Consider the following 17,126-nt stretch of genomic DNA (forward strand, 5'->3'; position numbering starts at 1 on the left):
GAGGAAAAGGAAGAGGGGGGGGTAAAGTAGTGCCATAATATCGCTATAGGCACGGGTAGGGGGTAGCAGGGGTCTCTGGCGCTTCTCCAGTTGCCCCCCTCCCGCCGCCGTCCCTGTCCGCAGCCTGGGTGTGTGTGGAGCTGGGAAAGAGCTGCCTGGCTGTGGCTACACTCACCCTGTTCTTCCTTATTGTTTGGGGTTTTTTTTCCTTTGGCTCAAGAGCACAGCGGATGGTACGGGTTGCTCCCCTGTTTTGGAACTCAAATAGCTCCAATTGCGTCTCGGGTTAGCAGATTTAATTGAGTTTATCAGCAAACTGCTGTACAAGTTAGCTAAACCCTTGTTTCACTAAGTACTAATAAAATGCACAGTGTAAGAACGTGGTGCGGTTTGTGGTGCCAATATTAGTTAAAAAAATTTAGGTTTGTTGTCGTCAACTACTGACTTGATGGACCACAAGATTTAATTCTTTGACTGTAGTGTTTCAGTGTTCTGTTATTGTCCTTCCAGCGATTAGTTTAGGCTTCAAACATCGTTACTTTGACTAGTTGGCTTCTGCAGGATGCCACACAAGATCGGTTTTATAGTCGTTAGCTCATCCGGACACGAAGATGGCTTCAGCGCAAAAGAGCTGATGGTTCATGCACCGACAGTGAATGGATGGCGATCACCCAGGTACAGCAAGTGGGAGGAGTGAGTGTCATTCTGAAGCACTAAATGAGTGGGAGATGTACCATGTATGTTCAGAGTAGTTTATAGCATCCCAGACCATAAAACCAAAAATATTACTTTAATCCTATGGAGTCCTTATCCTGGGGAAAAGGAGAAAAAAAAAAAAAAAAGCTTTGGTTATCACCTAAAGGCATCACACTGCATTTAGAGTCCTTTAAAGGAAAAAAAGGGAACTGTTTTTGTTCTTGTCAGTTGTCTCAGAGTTTGCGACTGCTTTGGCTTAGTATTAAAAATCCTGTCTTCTCAGCCCATCCTCTAGTGATGTATGGGGCACTTTAACATGTGATAAAGTGAAAAGTGTTTCTACTGTACTCTTTGGTTTCTTTTTACAATATTCATAATGCTGAGTTAAACTGTAAAACTTTGGAAAGTTCCATAATTAAATATTACTCAAGTCGTAAGTGAAGTAATCTTTAAAAAGATTGTTCAGAAATTGTGTATGTTTTCAGGCTCTGTCAGTATCCACAGGAGATTGTTCTGCAGTTGGTGGAGAGATGTCGAATACGAAAACTGCAATTGCTTGCTCACCAGTACATGATTTCAAGCAAAATTGAGTTCTACATCAGTGAAAGCTTGCCTGAATATTTTGCTCCTTATCAGTCAGAGAGGTTTCACAGACTAGGGTAAGTCAAAAAGCTCGAAATGGTTTTATTACCTCAATCAGAAAAGCCTCAGGAGGAAATAATCTTCATTATGCTTTGCATGCAACATTGATACACTGTGCTGCAGGCAGTACAGAGATTCTGTGCTTGCTTAGATCTGTAACAAAGCTGAAGACGTAGGTGTCAGAGGCGTGATGCAGATGAACTGTCTTGTCAGATGACAGCACAGACTGTTTCAGTTATGAATGAATTTTAAATCTGATCAAAGTATTAACCTGAGGAGCAAAAATACAGCTGTGTATTTGTACATTTCCCCTGCTTATTTGTTCTATTTCCTTTCTCAGTTATGTCCCTCTCTCAGACAATGAAAAGACTGACTTCAAAGCACGAGAGTTAAAATCTGTGTATATGGATGCAGTTGGCCAGTACCTAAAGCTGATTTTCCATAAAAATTATGTCAATAAATACAACGTATATAGTCAGGTAAGTTGAGTTAGGAGTCCTTACTTGGTAAGCTAGATGAAGTTTCAGTTGTATGGAACAGGCATTGAAATCCGCTCCTTTGATTGTAGAAGCTGAAAATGTTGGTTTAAAGCTCCTGGGTTTATTTTTTGTTTCTTTTAAAACTGAAAATACAAAGAAGAGGTTATAAGTGACTTGAAATCATGACCAAGTGCATGCAACTTATCCAGAACAAACGAGTCAAGTGCATGGTCCATTACTGCCTTTTGTTCTGAGTTTTAGACTGCACAGCAGGCTCTGTGCTGAAGACAAAGTACTTCTCCTGCAAAGCCACACAGTCTTTAGGATCTGATGTGGCATTAAGTGGAGCTGTTGTACAGCCATCCTGATACAGGAGAAGCAAATACCTGCCTCAGTTCTGCAGTGGCTCTTCATTTCCATCCCAGACCAGAAAAGGGTGAAGACTATGCAATGTGGTCTGTAGATATGGTAACAGATTTTTAACAAAGCGTGAACTACATTTAGCACTTGCACTTTTCTTTGCTTCCTTACCACCCGGGAAACTACAGGTCTTATTTTTTCTTTGTTCCATTTTTTTTTTTTTTCAGTTTTCATAAGATATGGGAAAAGTAATGACCTGATGCATTTATATTTTTTTAAAATCTATCCCAGGTTGCCCTAGTAGCTATAAACATTATTGGAGATCCAGCAGACTACAGTAACGACTGCAATAATACTGTAAGTGTGAAGCATTCCTGTCTTGTTACTGTTGCTACATGTGTTTAGTTTTGGGGTTCTGCTAATTTTGTGCTGTAGCAGAGCTGCCATATATAGAGTTGTTATTTTTTTAATGTTATCTTGAAGCAAAAAAGCTCTCAAAAATTGATACCAAAAATAAAACATAATCAGTTGGAATGTTTGCATTTTCAGCCTCTCCAAATTCTCTTGCTCCGCTGTGTCCCAAAGCACAAGTATTACAAGTTGCGTAGCTTATCTTGATTGTGGCAAGTCAGAGTTTCTGTCCTGAATGCACACTTGATGTAGATGAATATGCATTAAGATTTTTTTTTTCCTTTTTAAGCCTTCCAGAGAGAAGCTGATAGACTACTACTTAGGAATTAAATCAGATGATCCTGCCTTAGATGGAACTTACCTTGGGTAAGGATGTTTTCTTGCATATACCCTGGCAAAACATCTACTCAGTCTAAAATAGTTCTCAGTCTCTATATTTTGTTAGTTCCCTGCTAGTGGAAAGAGAAGATATATGCTCAACCTGGTCTATTTTGGATTAGCTGAAAGTTTATTTCATTCATGTTATATCTTCAGGAAACCTGACTCCATTTCACCTCTGGATGATTTAGCTTTTGACATGTACCAGGATCCAGAAGTTGCTCAGATAATACGTAGACTGGATGAGAAGAAGCGCGAAGCTGTCCATCATGAACGCTACGATTATGCCAAGAAACTCAAACAAGCTATCGCAGACTTGCAAAAGGTATTGTTGAGAGACTGTTTGTCTTTCAGTGTACCAGTGGTCTGTCAGGGACCCTAGCATTCATGTGGAATCATTATAGTTTCCAGTATATTTTCAAAATAGTAATTTTAAAATCAGAGCTTGTTTTAATAGCTTGTCTGGAAATACTGAAACCCATACATATGTACAGTAATGTGGTTCAAGGTAGCTTGTTATACTATCTTCTAGGTAGGGGAACGACTTGGACGGTATGAAGTAGAGAAGCGCTATGCTGTAGAGAAAGAGGATTATGATCTTGCTAAGAAGAAGAAACAGCAAATGGAAGCGTACCGCCTGAAGGTGTATCAGCAACTGGAGTTCCATGACCTCCTGGATGCAGAGCTGATGGTGAGCACTGTTATTCCTAATTCAGGAGGCTTTATCATGTGTGTTGTAAATAGAAATGGCAGAGAAACCAAAATAAATTCAGGGAATTGAGAGTTGTCATACAGGTGTTTTATGATAGTTACATATGGATTTTAAGTTTTCTGTTTGCAGGGTACTTTATTGCATTTTGAAGGGGTATAACAGGCTTATGGTGGCATCATGGCTAACCATACAGAACTGATGTGATAAAATACAGTTTTATGTTGTTCTCAGAATGGGAAGCTTTATAATCTCTCCACACACACATCCAGACAGAATTATTTTCTGATTATTTCATAAAGCTGCTTCTGGTGGAAATGATTACACATCTGTGAGTGAGGTCTGATATTTACTTGAAAGCAGCAGAATCCTGTTGACTATCCGAGTTGTAGCTGTATTAACTGGGATTTTAGTACTTCTTTAGCCTTGCTTTACAAAATCTCCTTCCCTTTCTCAGATTCGAAAACCACCTGAATTGCCTCTGGAGTCTATGATTTATACTGACAGTCCTCAGGGCACAAAAGCTACAAATTCACCTACTTGTAAGCACACAGAACTGCAGAAAGGAGAGCCTTGGAAAGCAGAGCCTTTGCTGGAAGGCAAAGGCTCTTCTGCTGAGCCCATTGTTCCCCATCAGTCCCTTCCTTCTCCTGTGGCTCATCCCACAACCTCCAGGGAAGTGTTTCTCAAAGAAAATGTAAGTAGCGTACCTCTGTTGCTGCAGAAATCTGTCACAGCAAGTGATCTTGCATTCAGCTTTCCAAAACAGCAAGATTTTTTGTGGTTATTCTCCCAGCTTATGTAGTATCTGAAGTTGACTGTGTTACTGAGCAGTGCCCATCTAATAATTGGTGTTGGTCTTTCTCTTTCCTGCATTTCTTTGGAAGCTTTTACAAATGTTCAATGAGATTGAGGCAAAAAGGGTTTATACCTGATTTGCAAATAGATGAATGGAAGCAAATAGGCATTAAATGACTAGTCAAGGGTCACACAGTCCATATAGTGGAAGCTGAATTCTGCTTGCCCCGTGAAAAAATGAATAAATCTCCTTCTTAGAGTTCATGCTGGATGAATCTACAGCAGCAAGGGAATTTGTTGGAGTGGGGCTGTAGGGTGAGAGTCTTGGAGTCATGTCTAAAGAGAGGAAGAAAACAATGGTATCTAGTTAGCTTGATCTTCAGGTTTTGCTGCTCCAGCTTTTAGCAAAGCTGAGGAAGATTTGTGTTGACTCTACTAGCAGTAGTATTCTCTCTTAAAGGGATGTTGACATAAAATAATTTAACAAGTAAAGCTTTATGCCTTGCTGGCTTCCTATCAACAGGTAGTTTCTTCTGTAGATGTGTGCACTTCCACAGAAGGCATTTTGTGTGTGTTTAATTGTATTCTGTAGACAAGAATTTCCTTCACAGGAACTGATTCAATTTCTTCATGATGCTATTATGGGAACTTCAACATTTGTACTTAATTGTAAAGCGATACTGCTTTGACAGGGAGGAAGATGCACTGAGGTGAATCCAATTAGCGATGAAATTATTTCACTTCCAAGTAATTTCTAGAATAGTAAATTCTATCTTCTCTGTTAGGTTGAATTTTTACCTTACGATGAGAGACCACTTCCAGCGATCTGTAAACACTCTGATGAAGCACTTGCATACCTTGAGCCAGAGCTGGCTGAAGAGAATAGCAGTGATAGCCCGAGAGCTGGCATTACTGGGGAACCAGAGCCATTGACTGAGAAGGCATTGAGGGAGGCCAGCCCCGCTGTTGAAGTTTTTGGAGAAGCTTTGGTAAAGAACAACAAACTAAACACATAGATTACTGCAATCTGTGTTGAGCTGATATGCACTCTGTCCACAGAGACTTACTGATATGATTTTTGCGTGTTCAAAGCTGTTACTTAAAAATCTGAGATTGGAATATGGCTTTGGATTTATGGGTGCCTGTTTTCAGTGTTTACATGATGCCGTAGCTTTTATGATTGATTACTTGATGAGCTATTAAGCAGACAGTGTCTGGTAAATTGCCTTAGGGTGTGGCCCCTGCCAGAATACCCATAACTTGACACTGTGAATGGCCTTTTGTAGGGAGATAAGCCATTACCGTGTCTGAAACTTGTTCTGTGTTCAGGTTTCAGGAGCATATTCCAAAACTTGGTCATATCGAGAAGATGCATTACTAGCTGTATATGAGAAGCTGATGGAAATGCCAGTAAACACACCGAAGGATGATTTAAGGAACATGCTGAGGACTGCCATTTTTCTCGTAAGGAGAGCCATCAAAGACATAGTGTCTTCAGTAAGTTGCAATATGTTTGATAAGAAATGCTTCAGTGAAGAACTAGCAGCCGAATTTTTAGATTTGTTAAGATACTTTGACCAAATAGTTTGTAAAGCTACTGTTGAGTAAGCTTTAAAAACAAAACAAAAAAACCCCCAAAACTATGTGGAATATCAGCTTTTAGTTAGGATCAAGGCCTGGGCATTGTGTGGCATTCAGCAGCATGGAAAATACTGCCCTGGGCTGAGTGACAAGCTTGAGAGACAACTGCTGATGCAGTAAATGCATAGTGCAGTTGAGCCTTTTTTTTTTTTTTTTTTGAAGTTGAAATACAACATTGAAGTAACTTTTAGTTTCCAACTTGAGAGAAGACAGTTAGCCCAAGGAGACTGAGGCTTCAAATAAGCCTTAAACAAGAAGAAAAGAAAAAAATGAAGAGCTGTGTTACTCTCTATAAAACAAATGTGGAAGCCTTTCACCTAAGCCCTAGCAACATGTTTTCTGGAAGAGAAATATCTGAAGTAGCTTCCATTAGGAATGTTACTGTAATTCTATATTCCTGTTGCTGCTGTTCTTTAGATTGACAGAAAAGATTTTACAGTATTATATGAAAACGAGGATCTGTGTGGTATTTTTGTTCAGTGTTTCCTTTTTCTTTTAATTTAGGTCTTTCAAGCTTCCCTGAAACTTTTAAAAATGATCATTACCCAATATATACCAAAACATAAACTTGGAAAACTAGAAACTTCTCATTGTGTGGAAAAAACACTTCCAAATTTGCTTTCTAGAACAGGAGACTCTTCATCGCGTCTTCGCCTTGTGGCTTCTAACTTCATTCAGGTAGGTGCTTTTCTTCAAATTGTGGTTTGATTTCCATTAAGAATGTCCCAGAGCTTACAGGTGGATAACATCTAGTCAGACTTGACTTCGAATCCAGAGTTTGCTGCTGTAAAGGCAAAGTTAATTTTCCTTATTTAGCATTCCTACATGCACACCAACTCTCTGTATGTTTATAGGAAATGGCACTGAGTAGTGAAGTTAAACCTCTTCAGATTGTTCCAGTTCATTTGGTTCAACCATTAAAACCGAACTCCCCAACGCACCTGGCAATGAGTCAAGTGGAATTAGTGGAATGCCTTTTGAAAGACATGGGAACTGAAAACTCTGGGTTTACCATCGGCAATGTCATGAAGGTAGGAGTCCGAGTTTACAGCACATGAGGTTTTTTCTCTTGCTTTATTTGGGCTTGTCTGTCTGTTTTGAATTGCTTGGTGAATTACTAAAGAGAATTTGAGCCTCTTGGAGGTGACAACAAGCAACCTTACAAGGAAGCAAGATGTCAGTATGGGAAAAAAAGAATCACTAGGTCAAAAAGTGCTTGCAAAAACCTGTCTGTATGAAGATTTTTCCCACTGCAGTGGAATAATTGTCTTGGATTAAGGAACAAATCTTTAAAAAACATGTGGGAAAAGAGAGGCATAATTTTTTTTACTATTATTATTTTCAGTTTGCAACGGGAGCTTTGGAACACAGAGTTTATGAAGTTCGTGATGTAGCGTTGCGGATTATCTTTGATATGTACAGGAAGCACAGAACTGCTATACTGGAATATCTTCCTTCAGATGATGCAAACATTCGCAAGACTGTTCTCTATAAAACGCTCTTTGATGGATTTACTAAAATAGATGGTAAACTTTCTGAAGCTGAAATTAGGGTACGTGATAAGATTGTACAACATATGTAGCTACTTTAAACATTGCATTCAACTAAGCAATATGCTGGTTTCATAGTAGACATTGAATGACACATGGCCGAGTATTTTAAGGTGTGTTGCTAACATCACTTAGTGTAAAAAGCTGGTGTTCAGTTTATTACATGTACTCACTCTTACCAATAAAGCCTACAAAGAATAGAGACATGGTACTCAGAAATAATACACCATCATTTTGGAAAACACACATATACTACTTTACGCTGGCTAGCCTTGGAAACAGTAAGCACAGAGGAAATGCTGTGTGTTTCTTTGAGGTAGTACAGAGGAATCTGGGGAGAGCAGGTGTTACTGTAACAGAGCAATCATTTAACTGAGCAGGGTATTTCTTGTGCGGCACTGACCATTTGTTCTCTGCTGATGTGTTTTGCCATTTCTTCTATCTGACAGATGGTTCAAAAACTTTTGTAATTGAAAGGGTATCTCTTGACAGGCACAGAGAAAGGCAGCAACGGAGGAAGCAGAGAAGCAGAAGAAGGAAGAAATAAAAGTTCTTCAAGGTCAGCTGGCAGCTCTAAAGGAGATAGAAGCAGAAGTTCAAGCTGGAAAGGTTTAAGTGGTTTGGCTTTGATTTTTTTTTTTTAATCTTTTTTTGCTCATATACCACATACTTAGGTAATTAACATTACTGTTGTCTCATTACAAACTTAAAAAAAAATAGAGACTCCACGACATACACTGATTTTCATTCTCAGCAGTCCAGCTTAAAATTTGAGGGGTTGCTTTTCCTAACATAGCATAAAATTTGGATTCTTATAAAGAGCTTTGTCTGTCATATGATAAATTTGAGAGTGTTTCTACAAGTCTAAGTGTTTCTATACCAGCTATGGTACAGGAATTGTACTGAGTGCGTCAAGGCCCCGCAGAAGTGTGTTGTACTGCGCTTCTGCCAAGTTTCATATCTGAACCTTAGAAAGGTAGTCAGCTCCCCCAGTGCCAGGAGGGAGGACTGTTTTCTATTCTCAGCAGATTGCTGCCTCAGTACTCAAGAGATTTGCTGTAGGACTACAGGCACGAACATTGTAATGCATTGGCTCTGCTTCTAAGCTTTTAATTCCAGAGAAAAATCAGGATATAATGTGTTCTCTTTCTCCGTGACAAGCGTTGCTGTCATTAACGAAATTTCTGACTTAAATTTCTTTGCTCAATAGGAGAAAGAATCTGATTTTCAGAAGCCAAAGTATCAAGGTAGGTAATTTCAAATAGTACTAAGAAATGTAGAGATATTTCAAGATGTCTTTGAAACACTGTAGATGCGTAATGGATTTTTGCATTAGCAAAATTAAAGACACACCAGAGTGCTTCACATTGGCTAGGTTTCAGTCTGCCGTAGAGGGAGCCATTATGTGCACGAAATAAAATTTACCATCAGATAACTGGTTAATTTCAAATAAGAAATTAGTATGTTTTGGCTTGAAACCACTTTAGATTTCTCCCCAACATGAGGCAGATCATCTCCTACATGTAAAAATAATCACAACAGTATTTTACTGTTGTAGATCACTAAAGCAGCAGTTTCCCAGCTGCCTACAGGTGCGTTGTCTTCTGGTGCTTGTTTGCCAGTATGGCAATGGGATGCTTATGTTAGGTTTTTCTTGCTGTTAAGATCCAGAGAAGCAGTATTTCTAGGCATGCACAAAAACTAATTAAAATATGATCTTGGTTTTACTAGTTCTCTTTTTACAGGTTACCGGGTAAACGAAAGCCCACAGCCTGCAGCAGCAGAGAGTCCAGATGATCATTCCTCTGTTACAAGTTACTTGGATAAGTAAGTTAGATGAGCAGCTTCTAATCACCTTAAGCACTTAGTATAACCTCCAACTAATAACATTAATAACATTTTTCCAGTGGTTCAAAGCTAATACCTTCAGCATTTAAACAATGAGAAAGAAAATCTCTTCTAACAGATTTGGAATTATCACCAGGCAATCCTAGTTGATTTTTTTAAGTTCTTGGATAGTGTAACCTTGAACTGGTTTTCTCAGTAGTTGCTTGTGGGATAAGAAATTGCCACAGTTTAAGGTTCAACTGCCAGTGTAAAATAAGGCAAAGATACTTTGTAGTTTTCCTGTGTATTGTGGGATAAAGTCATAGGGAAAGCATTTGAAAATTCTGGAGCCATGAAGGCCAGTTTCGGTGATCTGTTCTCTGTGCTTTTGTAAAATTACATCTTTGTATATGAACAAATGCTTTACAGTTGTATTCACCGTAAGTTATGTAATAGTATCTGCATGCCCTATCTTAAGGTCAGCACTATAGAGGGAAAATAAGGCGTACTGAGATGTTAGCTATTTTCGGAGTAGTTTCTAACAGAAGAAGCAGGGTTCATCCATTTCACTCTGTGATGTTACTGATGTTTGGTGGTTTTTTTTTTTCCTAGCTTATGTATTTTTTGTGGTGAACGGGATGAATCCTTCACAGAGGAAAGCTTGGATGTCCATTACTGGAAACACTGCCCTATGTTAAGCAGATGTGAGCACTGCAAACAGGTTAGGCATAAACTTTCTAGAGATCCTACAAGACATTAACTGTTATTATTCTGGTTTTAAGGTGCTGTAAGATAAGGTAGATGAATTCTTAATGCAGCTGTGTGATCTTGGGTAGTGCTTTTTGAAAAGAGCAGCATTATATATTGTATTAATAACTGGACTAAAATTTTGTTTTTCCTTTGTCCTTTTGGAAAGTGAGATTTAACTTCCAAAAATCACGTAAGCAGTTTTTTAAATACCGCACTTACTTACTCGGTACAGTACAAACCTTCTTGGGTACCTCGTGCTCTGTTGCAGGTGGTGGAAATAGCAAGCCTGACAGAGCACTTGTTGACAGACTGTGATAAAAAGGACAGCTTTGGGAAATGTCAACGATGCAGTGAGGCCATTCCAAAAGATGAGTTGTCCAGACATTTTAAGAGCAAGATTTGCAATTGTGAGTAGTTTCAAACAGGAAGGTTGAACTTCAAAAGTCGAATCAGTCAGACCTTCAAATACTGTGTATTTTTGGCAAGTCAGACCACTTCTATTTAGGTACTGCACTGTGGATTTAGAAATCTAAGTAAATACTCGGGAGGGAACACTTTTGGAATAAATGCCTGAGTTTCCCAGTGCTTCAAATTCTTCGCTTCCATTAATGCATGTGGGGAGAATGAGTGAGGAGAACAGAAAACCTGTACCACATCCTTGCAGATTAAGCCTTGTTGTTCCTTTTGATCTTGTTTTGATGTAGATGATTAAACACGGAACTTCTTTGAGAGCAGTTAATGATAATAGGGCAGGAGCTGGCTTAGCCGTGGGGTATTTTATGCTCTTTGTTGTGCAAATTCTCCTCTTGTATTTGAAATCAGCCTGTCTTTGCCATTCTTATATTATTTTTCTAATAATTTCAGCTGCCAAGCCAGACAGCATGGCAAACCATTGCCCATTGTGCCATGAAAACTTCTCCCCGGGAGAGGAGGTAAGACTGCTTTCCAGACTGGTCTGGTGTTGTTATGTGACTGGAACTGAATTCGTGTCCTCTTCTAACACTGGCTTATACCCGATGATTTAAGAAAAAATGGATCTATTAGTTTCTGTTTCGCTTAGCAAGTCGTAAGGTGCTCATGCTTTTATGAGAGAGCAGATTAAAATGCTATTGCCATAAAGTCTATATACAACTCTCATTTTCCCCATGTTTTAAAAAGTACATGTGCATAGATAGTGGCTAGATAAGATTGGCTAATTTTGCTGGTATTGTAATATCACTTCTTTTTAATTGACCTCAGGCCTGGAAAACTCACCTAATGGGCAAAGATGGCTGTAAAATGAATCAACGGAGGTTACCCACAATAAATAAAACTCTTCTGTTGCAGCCTGGTAGGATATTGTTTTATTATAACAATGATTATGCTTTTTACTATGTTGCCTTTAATTAAGAAAACTGTTTCATCCCTGAGAGCAAGCTGGCCCTTAATTACTTGTTCAACATTTTTTTTGCATTTGTATAACCTAACTGCTATTTCTTATGCTGGTTTAGACTGCAGTATACTTAGGGAGAAAATTCTCGAAATCATTCAATAACAATAATTGCAAAAGGAGGGCATTAGCTCAATTGATTGGGGAAACCAGCATATTTGGCAATTTGAGCAGTTCAGGTTTTTTTTCTGCATAATAGTATGACCGTGAATAGAACAATCAGTGGTGATACTGAACAGTTAACATTCTGGAAAGCTCCTGAATGCTGACACAGAGAACTGAGAGCCTGATTTAGCTTTTAATGTCCAATCAGAGGATGCTAATCTAATCCTAATTACAAGATGAATTGAATAGTTAGTGCTGTGTACTACTTTTCCTTTTCAATTCAGACCCAGGAGCTAGGCAGAATTTATGATTGTGCAGCTTCTTCAGCAACAAAGAGAAATTGATGCTGATGTCAGGTGGTGGTTTTTTTAACAGTCATCTTTATTTATGAAGCACATGCAAAATCCTTTTATTTCCTGAACACAGAAGTTAAACAAACAAGCTATTTTCACTGCCTGCAGCACCAAAACTCTTTTGGCCAGTAACATCCAAAACCCTTCCTCCATCAGACTTTTTTCAGAGTTCTTTAGTCCACTGCATGTTCAGGTTGTTGCTAGAGTTGACCTCCTCTGCCTGATATTTGCTTTGCTCATATCTGCATTTCAGAGCTACTCCAAGTTCCTGGCCAGAACTGTTGAATTGTCTCTTTCGGGCGTCGTAAGTGAATGCGGTTAAACTCAACAGTTGCCAGTCCTGAACTGGACCTGCAGGCATGTCTGTCTGTCTCCAGCTTTGCTGTTTCTACTTGCTAATGAGAATGCTAGCTTGCTGCTGCTTAGAATTGGGAAACACAGAAGGAACTGAAATCCTGCCTGGATACAGCTAAAGCTCCAGAGCAATTTCCTAGAGATAGGAAAGGAACTCTGACCATTTAGTCCCACCACTCCTGGTATGAGAAGCACCTCAGACTGGATGCCTGCCAACTTTTAGTTGCTAATGTCAGTTATTCAGACTTAATATGTCTTGAGAATCAAAATGGGAGATAAAATTCAAGACTGGGACTAGATGTGTTTGCAATAACGATCTGTATGTTCTCTTCACAGGCAAAATAGGTGGCCAGAATTTAAGGAAAGCAGGTCCTTCAGGAGCAAAAGCTCGACTTCCCTCTATAGGAAGCAAGATCCCAACCCCAAGAGGAGGCCCAAATAAAAGCACTGGCAAAACATACTCAAAGCGATGACAGGACAAGTATTTTTCCTTTGTCTTAGTAACTGGGCATATAGTTGTTAACAGTTATTTAAAAATCATGGGCAACTCATATAATCTTTTTTGTTTGTGGGGTTACTTTGTGGCTGTGGTTCTAACAGTCTGGTTCTGAGATCCAGCAAGGAATTTCCTAAAGATCCAAAAGCCACAGTCATTTGTGTTTGGCTTTCTTTTGAGGAAGAACAAGAAACCTGCCAAGCAGGAATTGTACTAGACTTGCAAGATGGACCTGAAAAGCATTTGTTCTTTTGATCGGTGTGACACTTATTTACTATTATACTTCTGACAGCTTGGGAAGGAATTCCTGTATTAGCTGACTTTACCACTTGATCACTTCAGCGTAATAATTGCAGAATATATTGGTCATAGTTTTCTGACAAAATTGACCTTATGCTGAAAGTAACAGTGTCAATAATTTTTGTTTATCTTACCATCAGACACTTGTGGAAGACAAATAGATTGTGAGTTAACCTGTGTGTCCTGGTTGGCAGGAGACAGGCTGCCTGTGTGTATTTCTACATGACACCAGTGCATTTACAGAGAATTTGTCATAGTTAGACTTGAGGAAACACCATTGAAAATACGGGTTTACAGTGAGAAAAATAAGCTTGTTGCAGTCGCACGGGTTCCTTTGTGATCATGATGTTGGTATCTTAGAAATACCGTCATTCGTCTGCTGTGATACGCAGCTGGCTTATGGTGAAATGAAAAATGCATGCGTGCGTAAAAGGAAATACATGCCAGACTGTACAAAATGTGTGTCTTGGTTATCGGAAAGGCTCGTATGAACCTGTGTAGATGTGTAGTTAAACTCTTGAACCAATTAATGGGGGAAATAACAGTTCCATAAAGCAGAATTCTTCCTCGTGTTTGCTAGAAGAAGGAGAAATTGCAATGCAGCTGAGGAAAGCTGTGGGGTTTGGTTTTTCCACTGCAAATCCTGTAGTGTGGATTTATTTGCTTCAGTTAGGGCATGTTTACAAGTAGGGCCAGGAGCTGGAAAGCTTTTTCAGTTGTGCACTCCTCAAGTATAATGAAGTAAATCAAAGAATTGTGCTGTTCGGTGGTGAGTAGTTTAGCCACTGTGCCAGGATCTGGTGCATTTGGATAGTAAGAAAGACACTATTAGTGTGTTTACAACAGCTGCCTTTTTCAGCCACGTGTTTGTCATGATAAACTTTGTCAGCTAAAGCGGGACAAACTGAGAAGCTTACAAGTCTAGTGCTTTGTGCCAGGCTCTAGAACTCTTGGTTCCTTCGTTGGAAATGGCAACTGTACCTTTCTCTGAAACTGTGAACACCTCGTCAGTCACCTCGAAGCTCCAGTTGGCCTTGCAAGGAAAGGAGTTGGATCAGAGCCATTAGAAAATGTTTCCACTAATTATTTAAAGCTCTTAGAAACATTCTGTAATTTTATGAGTTCAAGCATGTTAATCATGTCGAGTGAAATAGCTGTCTCTTCCTTGGGTCTGCCAGGGCTCTGGGAGTAACACAAGCCATGTGTGGGGAGAAGTGCTTTAGCTCCGGAAGCCTGGCCTTTACGTATCTTTGAGGTTTAGAGTTCTAAAGGCAGTAGAGCAGTACCTAAAGCGCTACTCAACACCAAGAATTAGCACCAAATAAAAATGCTAAAGGGCTGGTTGGATATTGCCATATGACATGCCATTGCATAGGAAGGAACATGAAATAGCCGTTCCGCGCTGCCTCTCTCGCTGTGCACTAAGTGCCTTATGAGTCCACTTGACAAGAGGATTGAGCTAAACTGCAAGAGTCCCATCTGGGACATAATAAGAGTGTGTATTGATGGAGCTACTGTAAAAATGAAAGTTGTGCTTTAAACGCTCACAGTTAATTCTGAAATACACCTGCAAGAAATGGCCCCTTAAAGAAAAAAAAATCTTAGTGGGGCCCTGGAGAGCTTGAATTAATAAATTCAGACCTTCTTTCCTTCTTTAGTGTACTTTCAGCTCACCTCTAAATCCAGCTCTGAGTTCCTCTAGTTAGATATTGATTGAAAGAAACACAGACTACCGCACGTGACCATTTAATAGCTCCAGAGAGAACAGATTCTATGAAGACACAATGTACGAGGCGTTGTACCTAAGGCGACAATCCTGACATTTCTACTTTGTAACGGTTAGGCAATTGCTTTCCAGGAGAGAATTAATTGGTCCCACCTCAATGTCCACCACAGGTACAAGAATGAGTGATCATGGTAACAGAAGTTTTGGGGGTTGGGTTTTTTTTGCTGCCATGGAGTGAATCCGTGGTATTATTTTGTATATACAGCACTGATTTTGTAATCTACAGTTTTTATAGTTTGTGTACAGCCTATCTACAAGCTTATTCATTTTACAGGTACATCGGTGTGCTTGTATTTTGACAGTCTATATAGAAATTGTTTCTTTAACTCTTCCAAATATATATATATACCAGTAAATATACATATGTTAGGAATATATATATTAACAAATATACATCTATTTTTATTTCTACCTTAGGGATGCAGGTTCCTGTTTGAGAACCTGATTCTTTATTCAAGCAATATAACCATTGATTTTGCTCAGAGATAGCACGTGCAATGGACTGCAGTCTCATGGGCTGTAGCCCAGAGCATTTTTTCCTTTTGGACATAAAACTGTGAGCTTGCAAAGGTCCTCCATGTATTCTGGCTTGGCCAATATAGTACGTCTATTGAATTGTAAGTACAGCTTTCCATTGCTCTTCAGCTATGGCTTTTAAATCTAGTCAAGCGAAGTGTAATTAAAATAATCTGTTAAATCCTGCCTGTGGCAGCATGTGGGCTTTCTATTTTATAATATTATGGGACAACCTTTTTAAACTTTTTTAAAGAGACTTGAATTTAAAAAAAACCCAACCAACCAAACCAAACAAGCAAAAAAACCAAAACGAAGACCCCACAAACACTCTTAATTATGGTGAGGGTCATATTTCCCAGTGCAGACCAATCTGAACAGCAAAGCTGGGAGCTGTGTCAGACACTTTTACCAGTCTCTTTGGGGGCATTTTTCCCTTGGGTAGCACCCGTTCCTCACGTTTGTGTACGAGGACAGTGTTCTGCTCAGGCTGGCTGTCTCCCCATGTGGTTTTTGGGGCTCTGAGCAAGCACAGTAACTGCTTTTCTCTTTGCTCCATTGTAGAGCACAGTAATTATGCCTTAGGGACCCGTGCAATAACTCTGCAGCTTTTTCACTGCAAGAAGTTGTCATGTAGGAGATTCCTGCCTCTTCCCTGACCTCACCACCCACCGTACTCACCTTCCCAGCCCACAGAAGGGCGCAGGAATCACACTGGCACAACAGAAGTGCATTACAGAGCCTTTAAAAGAAAAATGCATAGGCTTGGGCACACCGTGTTGCATCTTAGGGCTTTTAAAATTTTTTTTTTCCAAATCCGGAATAGCTCTTTAGCACTATTTAAAAGAAATAATTTAAATATTTTAGAGTGCATAACATTAACTGAGATTGCTGGGTATCTTTAGACTGAAAAAATGTACTTCTAAAGTGAGGTATTAAGGTAATAACTACTCCATGGTATGAATTGGAAACAGAAGTGAGAAAATGGATTTTTTTTAAGGATGTGATAAGTAGTATCACCAATGTAATTTTTAAAGATTATTTTACTGGACTGCTTCCTTTCAGTTAATCAACAACGTGTGTTTTCTGCAGCGGCAAAATAAACACTGGTGTGAAAAACACAGTGAAGTTTGTTCCTGTGCTGTGAAGTCTCAAGTAAAATATTCTGGAGAAAAAATGTAGCACAAGTGCAGGTCTGGCTTGGACTGGAAAACTTAAATCAGCAATGACCGTACATCGTTATTAAATAAAGAACAGCCTGGGGTCCCTATCGCCTGGGCTTTTCTCTATCTGATCTTTCTCCATACTGCACCTGAATGTCGACTGAGTTGTTTCCGTCCATCTGAACTGCAGAGAAGCCTCAAGAGCAGCCAGTTCATCTCATCTCAAGCGACTGCGGGAGTCACACTCCCCCACGAGAGCATTTATACAGATTTTGCGGTTCTGGATAAGCAGGCGGGGTATTTAAACCCTGCAGATTCTATCGCTATAATTTCAGGAGAAAAAGCCACCTGTGTTAAATATGTAAGTTGGTTTTTTTTTTTTTTTT

At 39.4% G+C, this 17,126-nt stretch overlaps 1 protein-coding gene across 1 annotated transcript; it reads left to right on the plus strand.

The window, feature by feature from the left end:
- Window positions 1–506: 506 nt before the first annotated feature.
- Window positions 507–12,955, plus strand: CEP104 (centrosomal protein 104kDa). Its single transcript, XM_010075103.1, has 21 exons — window positions 507–675; window positions 1,182–1,355; window positions 1,679–1,817; window positions 2,469–2,534; window positions 2,878–2,954; window positions 3,123–3,291; window positions 3,499–3,657; window positions 4,133–4,372; window positions 5,259–5,462; window positions 5,803–5,970; window positions 6,619–6,792; window positions 6,969–7,145; window positions 7,460–7,666; window positions 8,157–8,273; window positions 8,875–8,911; window positions 9,410–9,491; window positions 10,104–10,212; window positions 10,510–10,648; window positions 11,106–11,173; window positions 11,481–11,571; window positions 12,819–12,955. Exons 1-21 carry the CDS (start codon window positions 563–565, stop codon window positions 12,953–12,955), a joined length of 2,847 nt encoding a protein of 948 aa, XP_010073405.1. The 5' UTR covers window positions 507–562.
- The last annotated feature ends 4,171 nt before the right edge of the window (window positions 12,956–17,126 follow it).

The sequence above is a fragment of the Pterocles gutturalis genome, unplaced genomic scaffold (assembly GCF_000699245.1).
Source record: "Pterocles gutturalis isolate BGI_N339 unplaced genomic scaffold, ASM69924v1 scaffold8442, whole genome shotgun sequence".
NCBI lineage: Eukaryota > Metazoa > Chordata > Aves > Pterocliformes > Pteroclidae > Pterocles > Pterocles gutturalis.

Excerpts from the sequence above, each read along its gene's own strand:
- CEP104 (XM_010075103.1), top strand. The coding sequence starts at position 563 with ATGCCACACAAGATCGGTTTTATAGTCGTTAGCTCATCCGGACACGAA. Across the intron at positions 1,356-1,678 it reads GAGAGGTTTCACAGACTAGG|TTATGTCCCTCTCTCAGACA; the intron begins GTAAGTCAAAAA and ends TTCCTTTCTCAG. Across the intron at positions 11,174-11,480 it reads ACTTCTCCCCGGGAGAGGAG|GCCTGGAAAACTCACCTAAT; the intron begins GTAAGACTGCTT and ends AATTGACCTCAG.